Source organism: Euprymna scolopes, chromosome 40 (assembly GCF_053919585.1).
Source record: "Euprymna scolopes isolate OS-2025 chromosome 40, ASM5391958v1, whole genome shotgun sequence".
NCBI lineage: Eukaryota > Metazoa > Mollusca > Cephalopoda > Sepiida > Sepiolidae > Euprymna > Euprymna scolopes.
Window position 1 is genome coordinate 70,432,478 of NC_136521.1, and position 26,389 is coordinate 70,458,866.

The 26,389-nt window shown below is 34.0% G+C and overlaps 1 protein-coding gene across 1 annotated transcript in view; it reads left to right on the plus strand.

The window, feature by feature from the left end:
• Nucleotides 1-26,389, plus strand: part of LOC145265632 (cysteine desulfurase-like) — a 52,994-nt gene that overhangs the window by 15,308 nt on the left and 11,297 nt on the right. The window contains exons 2-7 of the mRNA XM_080121673.1: nucleotides 5,967-6,025; nucleotides 9,125-9,241; nucleotides 13,941-14,078; nucleotides 18,350-18,448; nucleotides 23,158-23,251; nucleotides 25,437-25,571. Coding sequence (XP_079977799.1) covers nucleotides 5,967-6,025; nucleotides 9,125-9,241; nucleotides 13,941-14,078; nucleotides 18,350-18,448; nucleotides 23,158-23,251; nucleotides 25,437-25,571 — 642 coding nt within the window. The remainder of the gene's footprint in view (nucleotides 1-5,966; nucleotides 6,026-9,124; nucleotides 9,242-13,940; nucleotides 14,079-18,349; nucleotides 18,449-23,157; nucleotides 23,252-25,436; nucleotides 25,572-26,389) is intronic.

Consider the following 26,389-nt stretch of genomic DNA (forward strand, 5'->3'; position numbering starts at 1 on the left):
TGAATCATCATTATGCCAGATCAAACATACCCATTCCTGTGTCTCGATACATCTTCTATCATTATATGTAATCAGTTTATTAAAATAGTCAACCATACAGGAGCCTATTTCGTGACCAGACACACACACACACACACACATTCAGCTTTATATGATTGATATATATATATATATATATATATATATATACACACACACACACATTTCTCTTTTATATATATATACATATATCTCTTCTCTCTCTCTCTCTCTCTCTATATATATATATATATATATATATATATATATATATATTCCACCCGGCTTTGCTTGGGCTGTATATACTGTTCATAACGTTATGTGCATATGTATATATTAAAAAGTGTTAATATGTACGGTAATGCTTTTCTATATAATAGGCTTCTTTAACTATCATAGGGAAAAGTTGGTAGAGACCGCAGACGTCAAATTTTTTTTTAACTTTGACCCCTTAACATTTATTGTTTTAGTCTCAAATTAAAATATTTGATGATTGTCCAAGTAACCTACATCTAAAATTTCAAGTGTTTAGGCCCAAAATTGGCGGAGGAATTTGGTAGAATTCTCAAAGGTGAAATCATTCAACTTTGACCCCTTAACAACCAAATTTCTGTCCGAAAACTGATTATCTCTCTCTCTCTCTCTCTCTCTCTCTATATATATATATATATATATATATAAGGGAGTAGTCACCAACAATGTGCATTTTTTAACATTATTTCATTATTCCTTGTCTTGGTTTTTCATTGAGAATTATGTTTAGATCATTGTAATAATGTTTTTAAATCATTGAAATCATTTTTAACGCGTTTCAGACGTTCTGTGAAGTGTCCTCTTCAGAAATTATTTTCAAAATGTGTTGGAGATATAAAAATAGCATTTTCTAGTTCATTTGAAGTGTTTCCAAGGGATGGAAACGTGTAAGTGTCTACTATTCATTGGAATGTTCAATTTTTATTACTGTTTTATTGGGCTGTGGCGAGTCGGCTGTGGTCAGTCCTGTTGATTTCAATGATTTAAAAACATTATTACAATGATCTAAACATAATTCTCAATGAAAAACCAAGACACGGAATAATAAAATAATGGTAAAAAATACACATTGTTGGTGACTACCACCTTATTTAATTATATATATATATATATATATATATATATATATATATATATATATATTATATATTTTTTTTAACCTTTTAAATTCTGATCTAATTAAGCAATAGTTAGCTAAAAAGACAATAGGCAATTAACAAAATTATTTGATAACGTATTATTAGAAGACCGAAATATCGGCTGTATCATCTTTTGAGCTATGTTGCTAGGGCCGATATATCAACTGTACAGGGTTGGAAGGGTTAACTCCTAACACTTTGTGGGGTGCACATTATGAACATTAAAATGTAATTCGATTTAATCCCTCCTAGAAAATATTTTAACTGGATTGGAATGTTTTCATAAAAAGTGAAACATTTATTCACTTGTTTTTAAAATTTGATAAACTTCCTCAGACATATTTTTGCTATTAGTTTTCTTGTTTACAAACTGTTTGTGATTTTGTTTATTTCTCAAAGAAAAAAGCAACATATTATTAGCCTACTTACCTCAATTAGTTTGACTACTTATTAATTGTTAGTATAATTACTGATTCTTCTATTTATGGCAATTAAAGGTTGTAATTCTACTTTCAATTTCTGGACAGTTTGACTTCAATTGTATTCTTGAGTAAACTATTTCATAATCTTGGAATTTCCTGCAATTAAATGCGTAGATTTTATTTATTTCTCTATATAGAAGTATGTTTATATATATTCTTGTAAGTTTTTAACCTTTAAAACTATACAAAAAAAAAAATTATCATTCATTAGAAAACTATTTAGTCAGTAAGTCATTTAATCACCTGCAATCACTGCATCAACTTGCTCTCTCGAATTCACTATAGTACCAATAATTTATTTTTTAAGGGATCATCAGTTGTTTACCATGAAACACTGTTTTTGTGGGATTTTATATATATATATATATATATATATATATATATATAGGTTGACCCCTAAAAAAAACGGACCCCGTGTACACTTTATGTGATATCTCCATTATTTATTCACCGATTACCCTTATTTTACAGGACATGGCAGAATCAACGACTGTGAGTACACCAACACCCCAGTGGGAGCTGGGACAAAGAATACACTTGTGTTAAATTTTACTACAAGACAGGCTCGTTTAAGAAAACCCAGGAGAGTTTCATGTGTCAGTTCGAATGTGAAAAGGCTCCATCCAAAAGCAGAATTCAGAACTGGGTGGACTACTTCGAGAAGTATGGGACTGTGGAGAACCTCAACGCTGCCAGAGAGAACCGTCCAATCCACTCAGGACGTCCCAAGAAGCGAACAACCGAGCTGGTCAAAAGAGTGAGAGAGTCTCTCCAGCAGAGTCCGAAACGCTCTGTGCATAAGCGAAGTCAGTCCCTCGGTATGTCCCGTGAGACTTGCAGGAGAGTGCTGGTGAATGATATCAGGGCTTGCCCATACAGAATACAGACGCTGCAGACCCTTACATCCTCCGACAAGAAGCAGAGGAGGACTATGGCAGCCAAGATGCTCGAGAAGATCGAGGAGGCACCAAGTTTCCTTAACGTCCTTTGGACCTCAGATGAAGCCCACTTCTATCTTGGTGGAAAGGCGAACTCCAAGACAAATGTCTTCTGGGGTTCCTTCAGACCCAATGCAGTAGCCACCAAGCCCCTGCACTCTCCTAAGTGCACTATGTGGGCTACAATCTCAGCCAGAGGCATCTTTATCAAAGAATCTGACGCAGCAGTGACGGTCACCAAGGAGTGGTATGTGGAGATCCTCAAAATCTTCAAGAGTGAGCTCAAGAACATCTATCTGTCGCTCATGAGCAAGTTCTGGTTCCAGCAGGATGAAGCAAGTTCTCACACCTTAAACCTATCCCGAGATTGGCTGAAAAAGAACTTTGGAGACTGAGTGATTTTGAGTGAGCACTCCATAGCCCGGACCTATGCCCCCCAGATTTTTTCTTTGGGGCCATCTTATCAGAGTCTACGTAAGGAAACCCAGAACCATCACGGAACTACGTAAGGAAACCCAGAACCATCACGGAACTACGTAACGAAGCCCAGAACTATCACGGAACTCAAGGAAGCCATCAGGGAGGAGATGAGAGCCATTACCAATTCGGTCTGTAAGAACGTCATGGACAACTTTGTGCTGTGCCTCAAGAAATGCACGGAGCTAAATGAAGGCCATCTAGAACATATGCTGTACAACGGATAAAAAAAAGGCCAAAGACCCTAGTGTTTTGATGTAATGTTTTGAATATAATAAACTAGTTATGACCAAAGTTTAATTTAATTTGGACAAAACACTAAGAAACGGGGCCTAATTAGAGTTGGGGCCCGTTTTTTTGGGTCACCCTGTATATATGATTAAATAATTTGGTAAATCCACGAAAACCCCTGTGTTTTTGCTCCTTTTTTCAGTCTGATGCAGTGGTCTCTCTGAATTGAGATTCCATTGAAACATGTATGCACATATGTAACCAATAATGTTTGTATAATAAACATACTATATATATATATATAATAATGTTTATTATACAAACATTGGTTACATACATGTTTCAGTGGAATGTCAATTATATATATATATATAGAGAGAGAGATAATGAATGAATGAATGAATGACAAGTCTATATTCCAAATTTCATGATGTTAACCATCTTACAATTCATTCCTTTAATTCAGTTGACACTTACAATTCTTGACAATATATATATATATATATATATATATATATATCCCCCAAACCTCTAGCATTGATGGAGGGGAGACTAAAACTTGCTGCTATGGTTTCAAATGATCTGAAATAACAAGGGGAGACTCGATTCCAAATATTTCTCATATGTTATATCTCCACTCTTTTGGAAATCGAGTATGATTATGAATATCTTCAGTATCAAATAATCCTTATACACTGTGAAATTTATTTAATGTATAAAAACTGTAGAGGGGAGCTATAGCATATGAGAAATATTTGGAATCAAGTCTCCCCTTGCTTTTATTTCAGATCATTTAAAACCATAGCAGCGGGTTTTAGTCTCCCCTCCATCAACACCAGACGTTTTCGGGAAATATCAGATATTTTGTAATTCATACACAGAACTAGGAAAAACAAATGAATATGATTAAAACATTGGTAAAGGTGCAGTAGCTTTCCATCCTGAAAATTACCACTATTGAAAGTTTTCGAGAGTGCTGGAAACGAAAATAACATTTAAAATTCCAGGAGTACGAGTAGTTTCCAAGATATGAAGAATTTTTTCTCTATTAATTTAATGTAAAATGAACACCCACTTTATAGTCAACTTTGGGGGGGGGCGTCTGTTTTTTTTTTTTTTTTTTTTTTTTTAGGGGTGGTGTTTATTTGGTGATTGTGGCCTGGTAGACCAACACAAAACCTACCTTAAAAAAATAGTTTTCTTTAGGTTTTCGGGTATGCTGAAAGCAAATTTTGCATTTAAATTTATCGCAAATAAATATTTTTCTAGGTATTAAGCAATGTAATTCTTTATCATAAGTGTTGGCCATTGTTATAGGTGCAAGCGCGCATATTTTTGCTTAATACCCGGAAAAATACTTATTTGCGGAAAATTTAAATGCAATATTCGTTTTTAGCACAGCCGAAAACTGATAAAAAAACAAGTGTATTCAAGGTAGGTTTTGTGTTGGTCTACCAGGCCACAATAAACATCGCCCCTAAAATTAAATAAGACTTCTCAAAAAAGGTGGCCATCAAGTGGGTGCTCGTTTTACGTCAAATTAATATAGAAAAGTGATCCCCCACTTTTTGAAACTATAATTTCTTCATATATTGAAAAGTGTTCGTTTTCTGGAATTTTAAATGTTATTTTTGTTTACAGCACGCGATAACATAGTGGTAATTTTAAAGGAATTTTTGAGGGTGGATAGTTACTGTACCTTTACCGAAACATTTTTTGGCTGTAAAAAAGTGCCAAATATAGGCTCTGGATGATCCCCTTAATGTGCGACCTAAAGGATAAATATCACATAGCCCACTACACAATTCAGGTCATTAGCTTTCCAACGAGCCTTCATTTGTTAAATGCTGATGAATAGTCGCTGAGCTTTAGAATTCCTTAAATTGTCAAAAAAAGGTGGATATATATCTATAGTCAAAGCCAAATTGAATATGAGAAAGCAGATATCTTTGATTCTATGGGACGAAACTACATGAAAATTTGCAGGCTTTTGGGGGATTATAATACAATTCTATGGTTAAAATTTTATGACAATTGGTAAAAAAGAACCTATATTTTCAAACCAATAAAATATGCTCAAATTTGCTTACATTAGTATATATAGTGTCCTGGCAGGCTAGCTTCAGTTTTGCTGCTTTGGGATGAATTTTGCTTAGGGTATTTTTTTTGCTGCATCTTTCATATGTAATCTATTGCTGCTCGGCATTCTGTAGCTGTTCATCGTGAATGGAGACCCCGCAATATTATTATTGTAGCCCTTTTGTTAAAACAGCAAAAGTATTTATCTAAGACAGACTGACACAGATATGTAGCCGTTTATATATGATTTATTGTTTGACCCTAAACTGGCACAGATTTTGTCAGAAGGAGTTTGTTTTTCAGGGAAATGATTCTGATTCTTTTTTCCTTTATTCTGATTCCTTCATCGAGTAATCTATGCATTGTATGTTCAGAGAGGGGAATGAGCTGGATGGAGAAGAAAAAGGCTGTGATGTGGGCGAACAAGATAAAAAATTTTAATAGAAATATGTTACACTTTTGCCCTGGGCGACATCAGGTAGTCCTGCTAGTTTCATATCAATCATCTTATTTGTTCTGTATACTTTCCTCTTTTCTGTTAATTAATAATTATTTTTCTTTTGTTGTAGAAGCGCAGAAAAATGAATTCCGCCCACTCTACCTTGATGCTCAAGCCACTACCCCAATTGTAAGTTTATTATCCAATTTTTTTTTTTTTTTTTTTTTTTTTTTTTTAATTAAGACACTTTAAGAAATTTCAGTGGAAGAGATTTTCTCATCTTTGTTGACACTCTGAAGTACCACTTGTAAATGTGAATCTGTGTTTGTCATGAGTTATCTGTTGCAGCTGGGACAGGTTGGAAACAACTGATTCTGAAAAAGTATCCAATTGTGAAACTGTAGTGGAGTGGGGACCAAAATGGATGGTCACCTTCAATGCTGCCAAGACTAAACTTGTTTCCTTCAATAACTACAAGCAACCTTCCCTACCACCAATAGCAATAGCCAAAGACTTTTTATCTGAAAGTACATCTTTTAAACTCCTCTGCCTAACGTTCACAGGAAACATGAGTTCGAAATATTACATTGAGAGCATTGCCAGGACCACTGCGAAAAAAGTAGATTCTTTCTACCGTGCTAGAAAGCTACTAACGCCCGAAAGTATCCTGTACCTCTATAAGGCCACCATTCGCCCATGTATGGAGTATTGTTGTCATATTTATGTTGGTTCATCTGCTACTAGTCTCTCACTCCTAGACAAGATTCAAAAGAGTCGCCAATCTGATAGGTCCTGAACTGTCATCTAAGCTTCAGCCTCTGTCCCATCGAAATGTTGAATCCCTCTACCTGTTCTACAAGTACTTTAACGGTGAATGCTCCGACGAACTGCAAGCACTTGTACCCCCTCGACGTAAATAAACCTAACCCGACAAGCAGCAAAATCCCACCCCTTCACAGTTGAGATCCCTTGATGTAAGAGAGCCTTCTATTCCAATAGTTTCTTCCCCAGAACTGTTAGACTTTGGAATTCCCTTCCGAGTTCCTGCTTCCCCAACTGTACTGACATGCAGAAGTTAAAGTGTAACGTGTACCGATATCTTACTGCCCAACTCCCCACATAGTACCCCTGTAGCTTATGTCCCTGACAGTATCCCTACATAAAAGTGGCAATGTGCCTTGTTTGGGGTGAAAATGTAATAAAAAAAAAAAAAAAAAAAAAAAAATGGATGTCCAAAGAGAGAGACGTAATTTTCAACCTAATCATAAAATTTTCATATAGTTTTCTTTTTCCTTTTAATTTTCTTGTACGCATATGTACATTCATACAGATTAAAAAACAAAACAAAAACCCAACTTTTTACTAATGTTAACGTCTGTAAAACATAACAAAACAAAATGATTCCACAGATTAAAAAAATATTCTCTCAGGTTAGAAATGAACAAAATGGTGATGGACAGCAAACATGGAGGTAAATTTTTTAAAGAAAAATTTAATTTAATTATAACAACTTAATTATGACAACATATTTCAAGAATTCGTTTCCACGTGTTTACTTTAATTATAGTCATCAAAGTCATAACAAAAAATACTTGATTCTAATCTAAAAGATTTAAAATGAGCTTTGAATTCTTCATTTGTATTTTTTTTTCATTTTTCTTTTTTCATTTTCTTTTTTGATACATATCTCATTTCCTGCTTGTTCTTCTTACGCTACTTCTCCTTCTCCCCCACCCCATCTGTTTTTTCTTCTCCCTACCCCACCCGTTTCTTCTTTGCCCCCCCCCGTTTCTTCTTTGGCCCCCCCCGTTTCTTCTTTGCCCCCCCCCCCCGTTTCTTCTTTGCCCCCCCCCGTTTCTTCTTCTCCCCCGCCCCCGTTTCTTCTTCCCCCCCCCCGTTTCTTCTCCCCCCCCGTTTCTTCTTCTTTGCCCCCCCCCCCCGTTTCTTCTTCTTTGCCCCCCCCCGTTTCTTCTTCTTTGCCCCCCCCCCGTTTCTTCTTCTTTGCCCCCCCCCCCCGTTTCTTCTTCTTTGCCCCCCCCGTTTCTTCTTCTTTGCCCCCCCCCCCCGTTTCTTCTTCTTTGCCCCCCCCCCCCCGTTTCTTCTTCTTTGCCCCCCCCCCCCCGTTTCTTCTTCTTTGCCCCCCCCCCCCGTTTCTTCTTCTTTGCCCCCCCCCGTTTCTTCTTCTTTGCCCCCCCCCCCCGTTTCTTCTTCTTTGCCCCCCCCCCCCGTTTCTTCTTCTTTGCCCCCCCCCCCCGTTTCTTCTTCTTTGCCCCCCCCGTTTCTTCTTCTTCTTTGCCCCCCCCGTTTCTTCTTCTTCTTTGCCCCCCCCCGTTTCTTCTTCTTTGCCCCCCCCCCCGTTTCTTCTTCTTTGCCCCCCCCCCCCGTTTCTTCTTCTTTGCCCCCCCCCCGTTTCTTCTTCTCCCCCCCCCCCGTTTCTTCTTCTTTCCCCCCCCCCCGTTTCTTCTTCTTTGCCCCCCCCCCGTTTCTTCTTCTTTGCCCCCCCCCCCCGTTTCTTCTTCTTTGCCCCCCCCCCGGTTTCTTCTTCTTTGCCCCCCCCCCCCCGTTTCTTCTTCTTTCCCCCCCCCCGTTTCTTCTTCTTTCCCCCCCCGTTTCTTCTTCTTTGCCCCCCCCCCGTTTCTTCTTCTTTGCCCCCATTCTTCTTCTCAGCCACAATTCTTCCTGTCCTCCCATTCTTCTCCTCTGCCCTAGTTCTTCTTGTCCCCTTTCATCTTCTCCCTCGTCCCCCCTTCTCCCTCGTCCCCCCTTGACCTTTTTCTTCACCCTCCTTCCTCTCTCTCATGTTCTACTCTTTCATGTTTCTAATATATTAGATTATCTACTCTCATTAATCTGTTTTAACAATTGGTTTATTAAATCTTTATTCTTAGTTTTATTGTTTATTTTATAAAGGAATTACCACTTATCAAGGCCCAGAGGCCACTTGAGGATAAGGCTTGAAGAGTGTGCAGTGGTCAAAATGACAATCTCATATAATCGTTAGAAGTGTAAATTTGGTAAATAATTCTCAAGATGTACTCATCTTTTATACAGTATTAAAATAATCAGGGAATTTCTTGGAAACTCATCTTAAATCTGGAATAATTTTTGTTTCCCAAATTCCTTAAAATGATAGGATTGCAGCTTATTAAAGTTAAAATCAAGGAATCATGATTTATTCGGCTTAAAATTAAGGGATTAGGATTTATTAGAATTAAAATTAAGAGATTAAGGTTTATAAGGCTTAAAATGCTTGAATAACTCATAATCTTATGTTTTCTTGTTTTTTAGGACCCTCGCGTTCTTGATGCAATGCTCCCTTACATGGTCTCTCATTATGGAAACCCTCACTCTCGAACGCATGCATATGGATGGACAAGTGAAGAAGCAATGGAACATGCAAGACAGGTACAAAAACGAATCACATTTTTTCTTTTTATGTCTTTTGCAAAAAAAATAGTTTTGCAAGAAAATTTTGACTTGTTCAGTTTCTATGCACCGTCTTCTAATATATAAAATCAAGTCAGTGTTTCTGTTGTTTCTTTCTTATCAATAGCTTTTTTCCTTAAAATAAATTTTTGATTCTGGTTTGTCAGTTTTCTTTTTGTTGCTATTTTTTAAAATTCTATTGCATGTTATTAAGATTTATAAAATATAATTTTATCTAATTTCTTCTACAAAATACTTTGTCCCGGTCAGAATGATTTTCAAATATCATCATCTTCATACAAAAAATGATGTAGCTCTGTATTCAGACAAAAAAAAAAAACAAAAAAAAAAAACAAAAAATGATTTAGCTTAAAAAAGAAAAAAAAGAAGCAGATTACAAGTAAATTGACTACCGAACAAGATTCAATTCAATGCTTTTACTCGTTTTTAAGTGTAAGGTATAATATTTATGGCAATTATCCAGAATAAAGTCTGAAGTGTTTTATAAAATAAAAAAAAAAGTAGGTGGAAATGTTCTCTTAATTATTAAATCTTCTCTTCGATAGACTTTTAAGAGAAGTTATTGATGGACAGAAATCAGAAACTCATAGTATTAATGCTTGCGTCCCTCAAGGTTCCATCTTCTTTTTTTTTTTTTTTTTTTAACATGGTAGTCACCACTTATCAAGGCCCGGAAGCCATCCTGGGCCCAACTTTCTTCCTGATCTTCATCAATGATCTCCCAAATCATATTCTTAGATCATTCATAGACATTTATACAGATAACACCACAATCTATGGCAAGCAATGACCAAGATCTTTCTGATTCTCTCTCTTCTGATTTTGAGAACGTGATGCAGTGGGGGAAAAAGTGGCTGATTAATTTTAATGTATCAAAAACCAAGCTTTCATCATAATCGCTCTGACCCTTATCACACCCCAATTGAAATGAATGGCTTTCATCTTGAGAAAGCTCTGTATGTTGATAAGCTTTTGGGACTGACCTTCACCTCTGCTCAGCGCGCTCTATCCAACCTTGCTAGAGTTCAAATGGCTTTGAAACCTAGTAGGTGATGCCCTTTTCTCTTCCCTGCAACTTCTTTCCCACAGAAGAGACTCTGCAAGCCTGTCGCTGCTCTATCATTATTTTCATTGCAAGTGCTCGATTGAACTCCAATCTATGGTCACCCCTTGCCACAAAACACTCTACTAGCTACAACCACTATATATGATTTCCCCCACTCTCTATCTGTGCCCCTAAATCTAAACGCAGATTCCATGAATAAAGCTAAATGCAGATTCCATAAATAAAGCTTCTTTCCCTGAACTGCCCACCTATAGAAAACTGCTCCGCTGACTTGCTTTCCAGTTGAATACAACACGGTAACCTTCAAATCCAACGTATAGAAGTTCTTGCTGATAATGATCATTATTGATTTGCTAAATCATGAACTGTTTTCTAAAATATATTTATTTAGTAAATAAATACAACTTTTATATTTTTTGTTACACTAGTTTTCTTTGCTTTCATTTTATTCTTGTGCTCATCACATAAACATGACAACAACAAAAAAAAAATCATAAATAATAATAATTGCAGTGCAGGATAGGTTATACTGCAGCAGCATTTAACCAATTCTGCAAGATCTGCAGAAACAAAAAATTCACCCTAAGATCTAAATTAAGATTTTATAATGCTAACGTCTTTCATGTAGTGTCGTGAATTTTTTGAACCTGTATGCATGTATTCCATATATTATTATTATGTTGAAAATAATTAAACGGTTAATTCCTATTTCGGTCATGTAAAGTATTTATATTCATTTATTTACAACTGAACGAATTAGTTCAATCAGGTCATAAAGGGTTAAAATAGCAATGTTGCTTTTACACTGTTTCTTTGTGTGTTCTGGACCAAACCTTCCTTGACTTTGTATGCAACTGCTAAGCTTTGTTGATCAGTGTCAAGGGTAAAACTCTGCAATTGTACAGGTTAATGAAAAGCTGCAACTAACAAGGAGGACTTCATACAAAACAGCAGATAGTATTATCAATAATCTATAAACGACATCTAGGCTGGCACACAACCAAATTCTCCAGTGGATCCCTGATGGAAAAAAGAAAAGGGAAGCCAAAAATGAACTGAAAACGGACAATCGAGAGAAATTTGATTGTAATGGAAAGAAATTGGCAAGATGCCATAGATTTGGTTTCAGATCAAACATGATGGCATATTTTAATTGCATTGAAATACGCATAAATTCCTAAGTAAGATATTAGAACTGCAATCCAGCTAACAAATTCCTAATGAACCGCCCCCTTAAGTAAACACGTCATCAAATCTCCACACTAACGTAATGTACTTGCAATAACCCTTATCCCTGAGTGGCTTCCGGGCCTTGATAAGTGGTGACCACCGTGTAAAAAAAAAAAAAAACAGATCTCTGGTGAAAATCCAGGAGTCGGTACCAGGATCCATCCGTTATTCTTTGGTCGTCTTTGTGTTTGTATGTAAAACAAGCACATGTCGAACAAATAAATGGAATTAACATAGCAACGTTGCTTTGACATCATTTCTTTGTGTGTTCTCGATTAAGCTTTCTTTGACTTTGCATGCAACCGTTGAGCCTTGTTGATCAGCATTGGGGGTAAAACCCTGCAGTCGTACTAATAATAAGGTTAATAAAAAGCTGCAACTATCAAGGAATATTTCATGCAAAATAATCCTGAGGCACGATCTTTGTGGGATTTTTGCTAAATCCAACTCTCTTAACAACAGAAGTAGTAGCAACTTTTAAATCCACAACACTAATCGAAAAACCCGATGGACAGTTTAACCAGGATAATGATTATCATCATCCTTCTAATTTTATCTCATCCCAACGATTTACTGAATCATTTATTTATTTGGGTTATATATGCGTGGGGGGGATTGAAGGATCGTATTTGCTTGTTTTGAGTCAATTTTCATATTTACAACACATCAGCCCTTTTGCGGAGATTTATAAAATAAAAGTAGAACATATCTTTTTATATCTTCTTTACATCTCTTGGCCGTGTTGGTTCACCTCGAACAAAAGCCTATAACAACAACACAAGTCTCATTCTTTGGACAATTAGGATTTATTTGTTTCACAGTTGAATATCGTGCCCCTGTTCTCTGCCTATCCTTAGAAGGAGGATAGGAATTTTTCTATTGATTCATCTTCTATACATAGCTAACCTCTCGTCACTCCAGAAGAATTTTGACGACTGTGTTTGTTGGACTCTAACTCTAAGCTTAAACTGAAGACTGTAGACTAACCTTCTAAGCATATCCTCCTCCCTTTTTGTATTAAAGTGTGCGTGTGGGGTTGTAATTCCTGTTAACTAGCTTGCACCCAAAATATATTCACTGACCTGTCTTGTAACGCAGGTGCATGCTCTTTGTCAATGGAAGTCACTGGATTTGATCTATGTCACCGGTAATCTTTGTTTGATCTCTTGACACAACCAAGTTGCGTTCAACTCAGTACCGTGTTAACCGCATTATTGACACACAGCAGTCAAAATAAGATCTTTATATTTTTGTTACACTTGGATTTGTTTTTTTCTTCCCTTTCATTTTATTGTCATGTTTATCACATATTTTTTAACTCTTTCAACTGTCCTAAAAAGAAGACTGCCATGTGGTTTTTCCCTTCATTCTTTTTCACAGCAGTCATTGTGCTCATATGCAAATTAATGCCATATGTCTATTAATAAACAGTCTGTAGACAAAAGTTATTCTTTTCTCTTTCCTTTCTTGATTCTGTCACCTGACAGGATAGATAGAGGCACCATCGCTTGTGTAAGTCACGTTTTCATTACTTTCACCACATGTTTTTTTTTTCTTGTTGGTGGGAGTTGTGGAGCATGGGACCGGTAGGTCGCATTAAAAATCAACTTTACCCAAAGCCTTAATTGCTTGAAGAAGCCATATTATTCATCTCTATTTGAACAATTCTAAATATTTCCGTATCTGGGCTGGTGCTCTAACCATTAGTGTCTCTTGGATATGGTCTAAAGAGTCTCTAATCTAATAGATCCCACACTGTCTACTAAGTTCTATCCCCTGTCCAATCACTGCAATTTTGCACCTCTGTTTGTTTTACAAGTGCTTCAACAAATTTACTGTGCCAGTGTGACCCCTTAATGTTAATACCCTCAACAAATAGCAAAATCATCTCCCACACACACATGCTCCAGAGTTCCCCAAGTTGTCTGAAGATTTTCTACTCTAATATCTTCTTTCCTCAAACCGTTTGCCTTTGAAATTCCCTTTCTAACCCCTATTTCCTCTGATTGCATCAAATGCAAAAATTAAAAATGTAAGTGGATAAGCACCTGGCTTGACAACTTCTAATTAAAGATGTCTGTATAAATCTGCCCCCTTATTCACAGTAACCCATTTATAGCTTAGTGCCAGTCATGTTTGCTTGGAGTTAATAATCAAGGTGTAAAAAAAAAAAGAAGAAAATATTCATAAAATTCACAGTTCAACAAAAATGGTGCTTGCTAATCACTCCACATTAGAAAGTGTGGATCAAGTGGGAGTGGAGTAATCTTGACAAAAGATACCTTTGAGTTGCCCTCAACTATGGATAACCACTTTATTTTTACAATCTTTTAATTTGATTGTTTTCTTCTCTCCCTACAGCAAGTTGCCTCTTTGATCGGAGCCGATGCTAAAGAAATTATCTTCACCAGTGGCGCCACCGAGTCCAACAACATTGCCGTGAAGGGTGTTGCTCGATTCTATAAATCAAGAAAGAAGCATGTCATCACGACACAAACAGTAAGTGTTTGTTGCATGACCATAATCTTACCAATATATATATATATATATATATATATATATATATATATATATATATATATATATATATATATATTGAGTAAAATGATTGATAATTTGTAATAAAAATTAAAAATCGGTTTCAAAAGGAACAACAAACAAAATCAATAAATTGTACGATCGTTTCGGAAACAATGTTTTTATTGAGACAGACAATATGACTTGGACAATAATTTTATCATTTGATTTTATAAAACAAAGTCTCCTCATCAGCAAAGAGAGTGGGTGGAGGTTTAAAGACACCAAAAATAAAACTAGCATGAATGCATTGACGATGATACTTACGGGCTTTAAAGGCGGACGATTAAAAGATAATCTGCCTTACTTAAAAAATGCTAGTTTTATTTTTGGTGTCTTAAACCCCCACCCAATCTTTTTTGCTGATGAGGAGACTTTGTTTTATAAAATCAAATGATAAAATTATTGTCCAAGACGTATTGTCTGTCTCAATAAAAACATCATTTCCGAAACGATCGTACGATTTATTGATTTTGTTTGTTCAATATTAAAATAGCTCTAGGATATCTATGCCTATCGAACTTATAATATATCTACATTACAACGAGCACTGTTTTTATTTAATTGTATTAATGCATTTACATTAAAATAAACTCTGCTCTTTAGACTGTTGTTCTAATCCCCTTTATATATATATATATATATATATATATATATATATATATATATATATATATTATTTATTTATGTAAATACAGTCATATCTTGCTACAATCTGCAGACCGTTTCAATCATATTAGATATCATCAGGCAAGAAAAATTAAGGTACAAAAACTGAAGAGGTTGAACACCTTTTCAAATTTTGAAGAGAGAGAGATCGCCATGAATGGCGATGGACAAAATTTGAGTTCTTATGAGATGTTAATTCTGAGGATTTGGTTTCTGTTAAGAAAAGAGGGTAGTTTCAGGTCAAGGAATTAGTTAGGAAGGGGAGGGAGTAACTATAGTAGAACAGAGGTGGGGTGTGAAGACAGTGGGGAGGAATGGGGAGAAAGGATTGGTGCGGATGAGTATACATGAATTAAGGCCGACAAGTTTTCACCGGACAGTCAGACATTTGTGAGTAAATATACATACAAATGGATATACAAATATTTGGGGCAGGCATATGAATTTGAGTGTACAAACCAGCATACAGGTTCAGATGTATAGTGACATAGATTCATACACATATAAAATTCAACAAAACTCACAAATAGGCATATATGTGAATGCTAAAGGAAAACAAACATTGGACGTGTGTACTTACAATTCTACAGATTTTTTTTTTCTTGTGGATGGGGTAAAGTTAAGGGGTAATATTGGGGTTACTAAGAAGATGTTCTTTGTAATGTCTGCAGTTTATAGAGATTTCTAGTCTCTTGTTGAGTAACTTACCCCTGTCTTTAAACCGTACGATAAATAATTTTTCGGAAAGGCAGAGGTAACATGGGGAGCTAAGTGATGAACATGTTTTGGCTTTTTTGAGAATATTCCATTTTATAGTTGGTGTTAGTTTTTTTTTTCAATGAGTTCTTTATAATAAGCTGAAGGTGATGTAGTAACTTTACTGTTAGGGGTTTTCAAATGAACTTTTGTGACCTCTAAACTGTTCATTGAATGTATTTCCAGCCATACCGATATAATATTTACAATTATTTGGGGTTTCCTTCGTGGAGATTTTTGCACTGTAAACCATTGATTCCACTAAGCAATTTCCATTCAATGGGCATTCTTGTTTATTTCTACAGTTACAAGATTTTGTGGTGCTATTTTTATTTGACTCAGATGTGCTATTTAGAATCTTCATGTTATGTTTCTTTATGATTTTCTCTAAGTTTTCACTACAGCTATAACTTAATTTTATTGTATTTTTTATTGAATATTTTATTGAGGGTATTGTTGGGTGGGAAGTGTTGTTTTATTAGGTTAAGAAATTTTTTTCCTAGGTTAGTTCTGATATTTAAGTTGAACGGGGAGGGGGGGTGAACCATATGATTTTCCTGGTTCTCTTATTTCTTGATGTTTTAGTGTTAGGTGTAGGCTAGATATATTCTAGTTTTGTATTTTTGTACCTGCTGTCTTTGAGTGCTTTATTGTAGAAGGGTTTGTGGGTGTTAAAAATGTCTGCATTGGATGAATTGCAACTTATTCTTTTGCTAATAGAGTTAGGGATGTGTTTAATAATAGATTTTGGATGGTTTGAATTTGGGTTCACGTATATTGAGTCGGTGTTGTCTTTTTTATAGGGTGCGTATATTTTGGTTTTTAAATCTAGAGTGACGTCCAGGAAATTAACAGTTTTGGTATTCGAAACTATTTAAACTTTTAAGTTTATTCTTCTAAATTCTTTGAGGATTATCTTTTTCATTTTTTCACATTTAGGTCCGTTCGAGTTTTTTACGACCATAAGTTTGTCATCTCTATATAAACCTATGTTATCTATTTCAATATCTTTAGTTAAATTATACAAAATATATAATCCTACTAGGTCGGTCACATATATATACTGGTGGGGGTGGGCGGCGGTGCCCGATTGTAAACTAAATTAAATAATTAAATAAAAATACTAAAACAGGGCATTGGGTACCATCTTATTGTGTTATTAAAAGAAAAAAAAGTGCCGCATGGTAGGTGCGCATAAGAAAGTTGAAAATTTTGAAAGATGGGAGAGAGAAAACGTTAATAAAAAAAAAAAAAAATGTCACGTGATGGCGCAAACTTGCAAAACCTAAGTTCATAAGTGAACACGTTATTGATCAGACCAAGACAACACGTTATCACGTTGCAAATTTAAAATGAAACAATGGATTGACTGTTCGAACATGCGTGATTAACAAACAGTGTCGAAACCAAAATTTTTCTACCTGCCCTCTCCTTCAAACAAAATGACGTTTTTAGATGAAATAATTAACAATTTTTTTCTAATTTTTCAATATTATAGGATCGAGAGATCGCCTTTTCTAATCATATCAGGTTCATGCCTATTCAATGTAGTTGACAAAAGGTTTTTAGTGGACACACAAACACATAGACAACTGAGATTTATATTATAGACTAGCGGGGGTACCTGGCGTTGCTCGGATGTTTGTAGGTGTGTGTGTATGTGTGGGGGGGGAGTAAAATAGAACAAAAAGGAAACTCAACCCTGTTTAAATATAAAAAAAACGATTTTAAACTTCTAAAAAAAAAATAAAACACAAGAACAGTGATTTTTAAATATGGAAAAAAAAAATCTTCTGTAGGTGTAAAAGAAAAAAAAGGGGGGGCAGGTAGCCTCAAACCCGGAACCTTGAGACCGATAGGCTGACAACATAACCTGTGCTATGGCGACGGAAGCAATGTAAGACGTTAAATTTAGTGATTAAAAAGTGAATGAGTTCAAATTGAGGTCAAACATCACGCTATTCCGCAGTTTTTAATGTTTGTTTAATGAGGTCAAATCCGCACTTAATTTTACTGCGGGACAGTTCTTCTTTTGAGTTTGTTTTTTTTTACCCAACTTTGTCTCGTTTTGTTCCCCCAACATCTTGGGGAAAACCTGTTCCCCTGTTTATTAGGGGAGTGTCCAAATGAAAGCAATTGTCTGATATGACGGTGAAAACTGACATTGACCAAACGTCCATCGCTTTCTGGATGTTGTTCCCAGGCTAGTTGAGAACTGCTCATTAATTTCACATCAGTTTCGCTTTTATACGAAAAAGCCAAATCAACACGTGAGAAGCCAAAATAGCAATAATTTTGTAAAAGTCGCTGTAAATAAATCTAGACATAATGTGCATTCGCAAATCATAGATATTGTTACCTGGGGGGGGGTATATAAACACTTCAAAGCGATAGTACCCCCCCACACACACACACACACCCCTAAGAACCCCCGTGAAAGAAAGCCTTTCTTGGACATACAAAAACTCTCAAGTATATTTTGCCTTTTATATCTATCTATATATATATATATATATATATATATATATATATATATGTATGATAACTTATTCTTTCAAACTCGCTGTATATATAAACAAGAAGTAGATGATAACTGATTTTTTTTTGCAAATTAATTTAATTACAAAACAGTTTAACTTATTTATTTGAGGATAAGGTTTAAAGATTTGAAGAATTTGTTTTTAATGTTGCCTTTATATTTTTATTCGTAAATTTTTTATTTTGGGAATGTTGTTTCTGTTTATATTTTTGAAATTTTTTAATTTCAGGAACACAAGTGTGTACTTGATTCCTGCCGAATTCTTGAGATGGAAGGTTTTGACGTGACGTATCTGCCTGTGCAAACGAATGGTTTGGTTGATTTGGAAGTAAGTTTTTTTTTTTTTTTTTATTTAAAATTCTTTTTTGCATTATCTCTATTTTCATTTTATATTTATATGTTTGGTTGATTTGGAAGTAAGTTTGTTTGTTTTTTTTAATTTTTTTTTTTGCATTTATTTATTTTTAAAAATTTTTTGTGCATTATATTAATTTCCATTTTATTATTATTTTTTTTTTAAATTAAATTTCTTTATGCCTAAAAAAGATTAACAAGATGTTGGTTTATGTAACGTTTGAACTTCTACATATCTGTACATTTAGAGAAGAAGGTAGCAAGAAGGGAATTCTAAAATCTAGCTGTTCAAGGTAGATTTAGGGACCTCAACAGTGAAGGGGTGAAATTTTGTTGCTTAGCGAGTTTGTCGGGAATATGTACATTGAAAGGGCACCAGGGCAACGAGTTCATCAGAGCACATTCCATTAAGAAACTTGTAAAACAGGCACAGAGATGCAACGTTGTGGCGATGGGACAGGGGTTGGAGTTTAGTTGACAAAGTGAGACCTATTGATTAAAAACTCTTTTTTAGACCTTATTCAAGAAAGAGAGGCCAGTGCTGGATGCACCAACCCAGATGTAGCAACAATACTCCATGCATGATAAGTCCTGATTTGTCGACAAACTCCAACCCCTGTCCCATCGCTGCAATGTTGCATCCCTGTGCCTGTTTTAAAAGTATTTTAATAGAATGTGTTCTGATGAACTCATTGCACTTGTGCTCCCTTGATGTACATATCCCAGACAAACCCACTAACAAAATCATACCCCTTCAATGTTGAGATTCCTAAATGCCAGAAAGCTTCTCTCCTTGAACAGCTTCTCTCCTCGGACAGCTTCTCTCCTTGAACATCAAGACTTTGGAATTCCCTTCCCACTACCTGTTTCCCTAACTGTACAGATATGCAGAAGTTCAAATGTAACATAAACCAACATCTTGTTAATCTTTTTTAGGCATGGTCCCAATTAGTAACCCTTTATGTCCAAGTGACGATATACCTTGTTTCGGGTGAAGGAGTGAAAAAAATAAAATTGTTGAGCGGATATTAATTAATCACATACTATTTGAGATAGACCGAATATTAATTACTCACATACTATTTGAGATAGACCGAATATTAATTAATCACATACTATTTGAGATAGACTGAATATTAATTAATCACATACTATTTGAGATAGACTGAATATTAATTAATCACATACTATTTGAGATAGACTGAATATTAATTAATCACATACTATTTGAGATAGACTGAATATTAATTAATCACATACTATTTGAGATAGACTGAATATTAATTAATCACATACTATTTGAGATAGACTGAATATTAATTAATCACATACTATTTGAGAAAGACCGAATATTAATTACTCACATACTATTTGAGATAGACCGAATATTAATTAATCACATACTATTTGAGATAGACCGAATATTAATTACTCACATACTATTTGAGATAGACCGAATATTAATTAATCACATACTATTTGAGATAGACTGAATATTAATTACTCACATACTATTTGAGATAGACTGAATATTAATTAATCACATACTATTTGAGATAGACTGAATATTAATTAATCACATACTATTTGAGATAGACTGAATATTAATTAATCACATACTATTTGAGATAGACTGAATATTAATTAATCACATACTATTTGAGATAGACTGAATATTAATTAATCACATACTATTTGAGATAAACCGAATATTAATTAATCACATACTATTTGAGATAGACCGAATATTAATTAATCACATACTATTTGAGATAGACCGAATATTAATTACTCACATACTATTTGAGATAGACTGAATATTAATTACTCACATACTATTTGAGATAGACTGAATATTAATTAATCACATACTATTTGAGATAGACCGAATATTAATTACTCACATACTATTTGAGATAGACCGAATATTAATTAATCACATACTATTTGAGATAGACCGAATATTAATTACTCACATACTATTTGAGATAGACTGAATATTAATTAATCACATACTATTTGAGATAGACCGAATATTAATTAATCACATACTATTTGAGATAGACTGAATATTAATTAATCACATACTATTTGAGATAGACCGAATATTAATTAATCACATACTATTTGAGATAGACCGAATATTAATTAATCACATACTATTTGAGATAGACCGAATATTAATTAATCACATACTATTTGAGATAGACCGAATATTAATTAATCACATACTATTTGAGATAGACCGAATATTAATTAATCACATACTATTTGAGATAGACTGAATATTAATTAATCACATACTATTTGAGATAGACTGAATATTAATTAATCACATACTATTTGAGATAGACTGAATATTAATTACTCACATACTATTTGAGATAGACTGAATATTAATTAATCACATACTATTTGAGATAGACCGAATATTAATTAATCACATACTATTTGAGATAGACCGAATATTAATTAATCACATACTATTTAAGATAGACCGAATATTAATTAATCACATACTATTTGAGATAGACCGAATATTAATTAATCACATACTATTTGAGATAGACCGAATATTAATTAATCACATACTATTTGAGATAGACCGAATATTAATTAATCATATACTATTTGAGATAGGCCGAATATTAATTAATCACATACTATTTGAGATAGACCGAATAGTAATTAATCACATACTATTTGAGATAGACCGAATATTAATTAATCACATACTATTTGAGATAGACCGAATAGTAATTAATCATATACTATTTGAGATAGACCGAATATTAATTAATCACATACTATTTGAGATAGACCGAATATTAATTAATCACATACTATTTGAGATAGACCGAATATTAATTAATCACATACTATTTGAGATAGACCGAATATTAATTAATCACATACTATTTGAGATAGACCGAATATTAATTAATCACATACTATTTGAGATAGACCGAATATTAATTAATCACATACTATTTGAGATAGACCGAATATTAATTAATCACATACTATTTGAGATAGACCGAATATTAATTAATCACATACTATTTGAGATAGACCGAATATTAATTAATCACATACTATTTGAGATAGACCGAATATTAATTAATCACATACTATTTGAGATAGACCGAATATTAATTAATCACATACTATTTGAGATAGACCGAATATTAATTAATCACATACTATTTGAGATAGACTGAATATTAATTAATCACATACTATTTGAGATAGACCGAATATTAATTAATCACATACTATTTGAGATAGACTGAATATTAATTAATCACATACTATTTGAGATAGACCGAATATTAATTAATCACATACTATTTGAGATAGACCGAATATTAATTAATCACATACTATTTGAGATAGACCGAATATTAATTAATCACATACTATTTGAGATAGACTGAATATTAATTAATCACATACTATTTGAGATAGACCGAATATTAATTAATCACATACTATTTGAGATAGACCGAATATTAATTAATCATATACTATTTGAGATAGACCGAATATTAATTAATCATATACTATTTAAGATGGACCGAATATTAATTATGTTGGTCTATGAAAATCAAATATGAAATAACTTTTTTTTACATAGGCATAACCACTTATCAAGGCCCAGAGACAACTCGAGAATAAGGGTTAAGAGAGTACAGTAGTAAATTGGACAATATAGTAATCGTTAGTAATGGAAATTCGGTAAATTTGTTAACTTAAGTGGAATGGCTCATCAAGAACTTGTTTACGTTGGACTTGAAGACAATCAGATTGTAGTCAGCTGGAAAGCAGGAAAATGGAAGACAGTTCCACGGGCGTGCAGTTCTAAGAAAGAAGCTTTGTTCATGGAATCTACGTTTAGGTTTAGGCACAGATAAAGAGTGGGGGGAATTATTGATAGTGTTTTCAGCTTGACGAGTGTTTCTTGTGAAAGTTTGGTGAGCGGGAACCGTAGATTGAAGCTCAGTCGAACACTTACCATGAAAATAACGATAAAGCAGAGACAAACTCGCGACATCTCTTCTATGAGATAGAGTTTGCAGGGAAGAGAAAAGGACATCTCTGATGAGGCTATGAAGTCTATTTTGAACTCTATCAAGATAGCTTAGATGGGAAATAACTCTCATAGCTTAAGTAAATAAGCTTACATACGATTTTAAATGCAACTCTTGTCGGCTATTAAATAAATTAAATAAATAATATTTAAAATAAATTAAATAAATCAACTTTAAATAATATTTTTAAATAGAACAATTAAAACTGTTCTATGACAACAAATAATTAATTACATCGAACCAATTATTAAAATAGATTTTCTTTAATATGCAAATGAGGGCAATCATTGTATGTAGATTTCTTTTGAATATAATATATATATATATATGTATATATATATATATATATATATATTATATATCATGCTGGAATACAGTGTATATAAGTCCATTTTCAGTATAAAAATTAATTTATGAAACAGTGTACCTTTTAATTGTGAACAGAAAAACAGGAATAAAACTTTATTATAATCGATTTTTAAATGTTCATTTTTCATGCCATTAAAAGGTGTCATTTTTCTTACCATTAAAATGTATTTTAAAAGTCCCATTAAACTGCATTGTTTTTATTGGTGTGTATTTTCTGTTTTAGCTTCTGGAAAAATCCATGCGACCAGACACATCTTTGGTGTCAATCATGCTTGTTAACAATGAAATTGGAATCAAACAGCCAGTTAAAGAAATCGGTAAGTTCATAAACAGACTTGTTAGCAGAATCGGTTATGGTCAAGACTATCGGTTCTTTTTGACTTCCAGCTTCTGTGCCGCAGATGAGATGATGGTGACATATAAGTTATCAAATTTACCAAATTTTCATTACTAACTACTATATTGTCCAATTTCTACTGTACACTCTTTAACCTTTATTCTTGAGTGGCCTCTTGGCCTTGATAATGTGGTGATGCCTATGTAAAAAAAAAAAAATAAAAATAAAGCAAGATATGGTCTTTTCTGATTAATGATTATGTTCTCAGATAATGTACCCCCCTCCCTTCTCCATGTTTAGAATGGCTTTCTTGTCTGTTTGACCATGTCTACTTATCCAGCCAAATGGATAACAGAAACCAGAAGTCAGAAAGAGCAGACCATCTTAACTACTGTACCGAAGCAGCACTCACCCTAAGCGGATTAAACTGGTTTCCTCCACAGGTGGAAGTTTCATGGGAGCATGAAATTCATAAGTAGTCTCCAGTCACATGTACATCCCTGTTAGAAAAGATAACGTTAGATTTTTGCAGCTGTGGAATCTATTACATAAACGTCAGTTGTGTGTGTACGTTCAGCTAAAAGTCAAACATCCATCAAGTTTGTGTATTCTTGATCAGTGTTGTGCTAGATAAATAATATTTAAAACTTAGAAAAAAAATTCAATCTCTGGAGGTCAACTCTGCTCAAACAAAAAATTTATTGATCGAAATAAGTACCATCAGAATCAACACTTTGCTGGGATTGAGAGAGAGTCCTCTGAGAATAAATCTTTTCAGGAAGTTATCAAATGAAATCATAAAATATTATAATTATGATTAGCAGAGAGACCCGATGTTGCCCTGGATTGAATCAATGAATGTTTCACGCTCCCATATTTTTATTGTCATCGAAAGCGGTGAAATCGCCCATTTTTTAATCAGATTGATTGCCTGCTCTAGTTAGGGACTCATCATGGTGCACCAGGAGAAAGCTTCACATGCCTCTGACAGTGACTTAGTCCACTATACATTGTAGTCTACATTGCACTGTAGAGAACCTATTGTTGATTTTATAAAATTATTTTATATATAATTGCTTGAATTAAAGTTTAAAATGAAAAAGTTAATTATCATGCTTCAGTTGTGTTCGAAGCAGAAACATTCATTTCAAATGCACTCCTGTCATATTAAAGGACCTACTGCTGATTTTATATGTTGGGTCTTTCAGCTTGTGTGGTAATAAAACTTCTCAAATGCATTTGTGATGTTAGGCTGTATAAGGTGTTAACGTTGGTCAAATCATCGGATTATTTCGATCGTCGATACTTATCAAAGCCATTTTGATACAAAACCTATCTAAGAACACTATCAGGCACATAAAGTACCTTTGTGTGAAATTTCATAAAAATAAGCCCGGCTGTTTTTAAAGTCCATAAGGAACGAATTCACACAGAAAGTTTCTTTTCTATAATAGTAGAGATTATCATTATTAATATTGTTGTTATTGTTATTATTAATATTGTTCTTATTATTAATATTGTTCTTATTATTATTATTATTAATATTGTTCTTATTGTTATTATTAATATTAATATTGTTGTTATTATCATTATTAATATTATTGTTATTATTAATATTGTTGTTATTGTAAATAAGCACAAAGTTCAAATAATGATGTCATATTAAAGAATTATATCTTTCAAGTTATACTGTTCAGATTCATAATAATCCCAAAGTAAATCCATTATAAATGCTTTAAAAAAAAATACCCAAATGTTTTAGCCATTTTTTTTTTTTTTTTTTTTTTTTTTTTTAGTAATTTGTTACTAATGTGAACCCAAATTAGGACCACAAAAGACAACTTTGAACACGGTATAGGTTTTTAACGATATATTAGAAAAAGGAGCAGGATACAGAGAAAAGTGGTGATGTAAGCTTGGCTTACTTGTCAGTCGAATGTTGGTAGAGTCTTGTATCCGTGAGGGTACTTGGTTCTCGATTAATATAGTATTTGGAAGAGTCCATCAATGGGTAGGTAATGGTCTGATAACAGTTACAAGACTGGAAATTTCCAAGAGTTAAGCTTCATTCTATGAGTGAGATCTTGAAATCTTGAACAAATGGACAATATTTTTTTTAATTTCACTTTAAAGTTCAAACAATTTTGTTTTGTCTTATATTCCAGGTGCTCTCTGTAGATCCAAAAAGATCTTTTTCCACACAGATGCGGCCCAAGCTGTTGGCAAAATTCCAGTTAACGTGAACGACCTTAAAATAGATCTGATGTCCATCAGCGCACACAAAATCTATGGACCAAAAGGTGAAATAAATCTTTTGTTTTTAAAAGGAAAATAACTCTTATTTTTCAATCAAAGAGTTAACTTCCTTATGTCTACTCACTCTTTGAGGGATCCATAAAAACTAGTTGTCTATGTGTGTGTATTCAGAGAGAGGAATAGAGTGGATGAAGAAATAAAGGGGGATAGAGTGAAGGAGGGGGAAACATATGGTGGAAGTTTTAATAGAAATATGATACACTTTTGCTCTTGGCAATAAAATTCAAAATGCTTTTGGCAGTGCAACCATAAAGAAATGTCAGTTGATGCCAGAAGGTATTTAGTTCTATTGTACTGCAAGAACTGTGACATCATCGAGCTGACTTTTGAAAAGATCTGTATTGACTAATAATGGCGTCCAAATGTTTTCCTCATTGTTTTCCTATCTAATCGTTTTTGGGCAATGTAACCGCTGACCTTCTTCAGGTGTGTCTAGTCAAATATTAACTTACCTTTAGTATTATAACTTGCATATATGGCATAATCGTGTTGACACACCGGTTCTTGTCAGATCACCAAAGTTAAGCAATGTTGAGCCTGGTTAGAACTAGATGGATGACCATTGGGAATTCTAGGTGCTGTATGTGCTCTCCGCTTATCTCTGCATTTCTTTCCAGTCATCCTGTACATACACTTCATTTGCGACTGGTATTTAACTATGTTGTTTCAGGAGAGGTGTGGTTGGAGATTGCACACCTGCCACAAAAATTTTACGAGCAGGCACCCCTTCGTGGGGATCCATAGTCTGTCAAAGACTGAAGGAGCCTGTATTATAACTAGCAGGGAGATCCAACGTTACCCA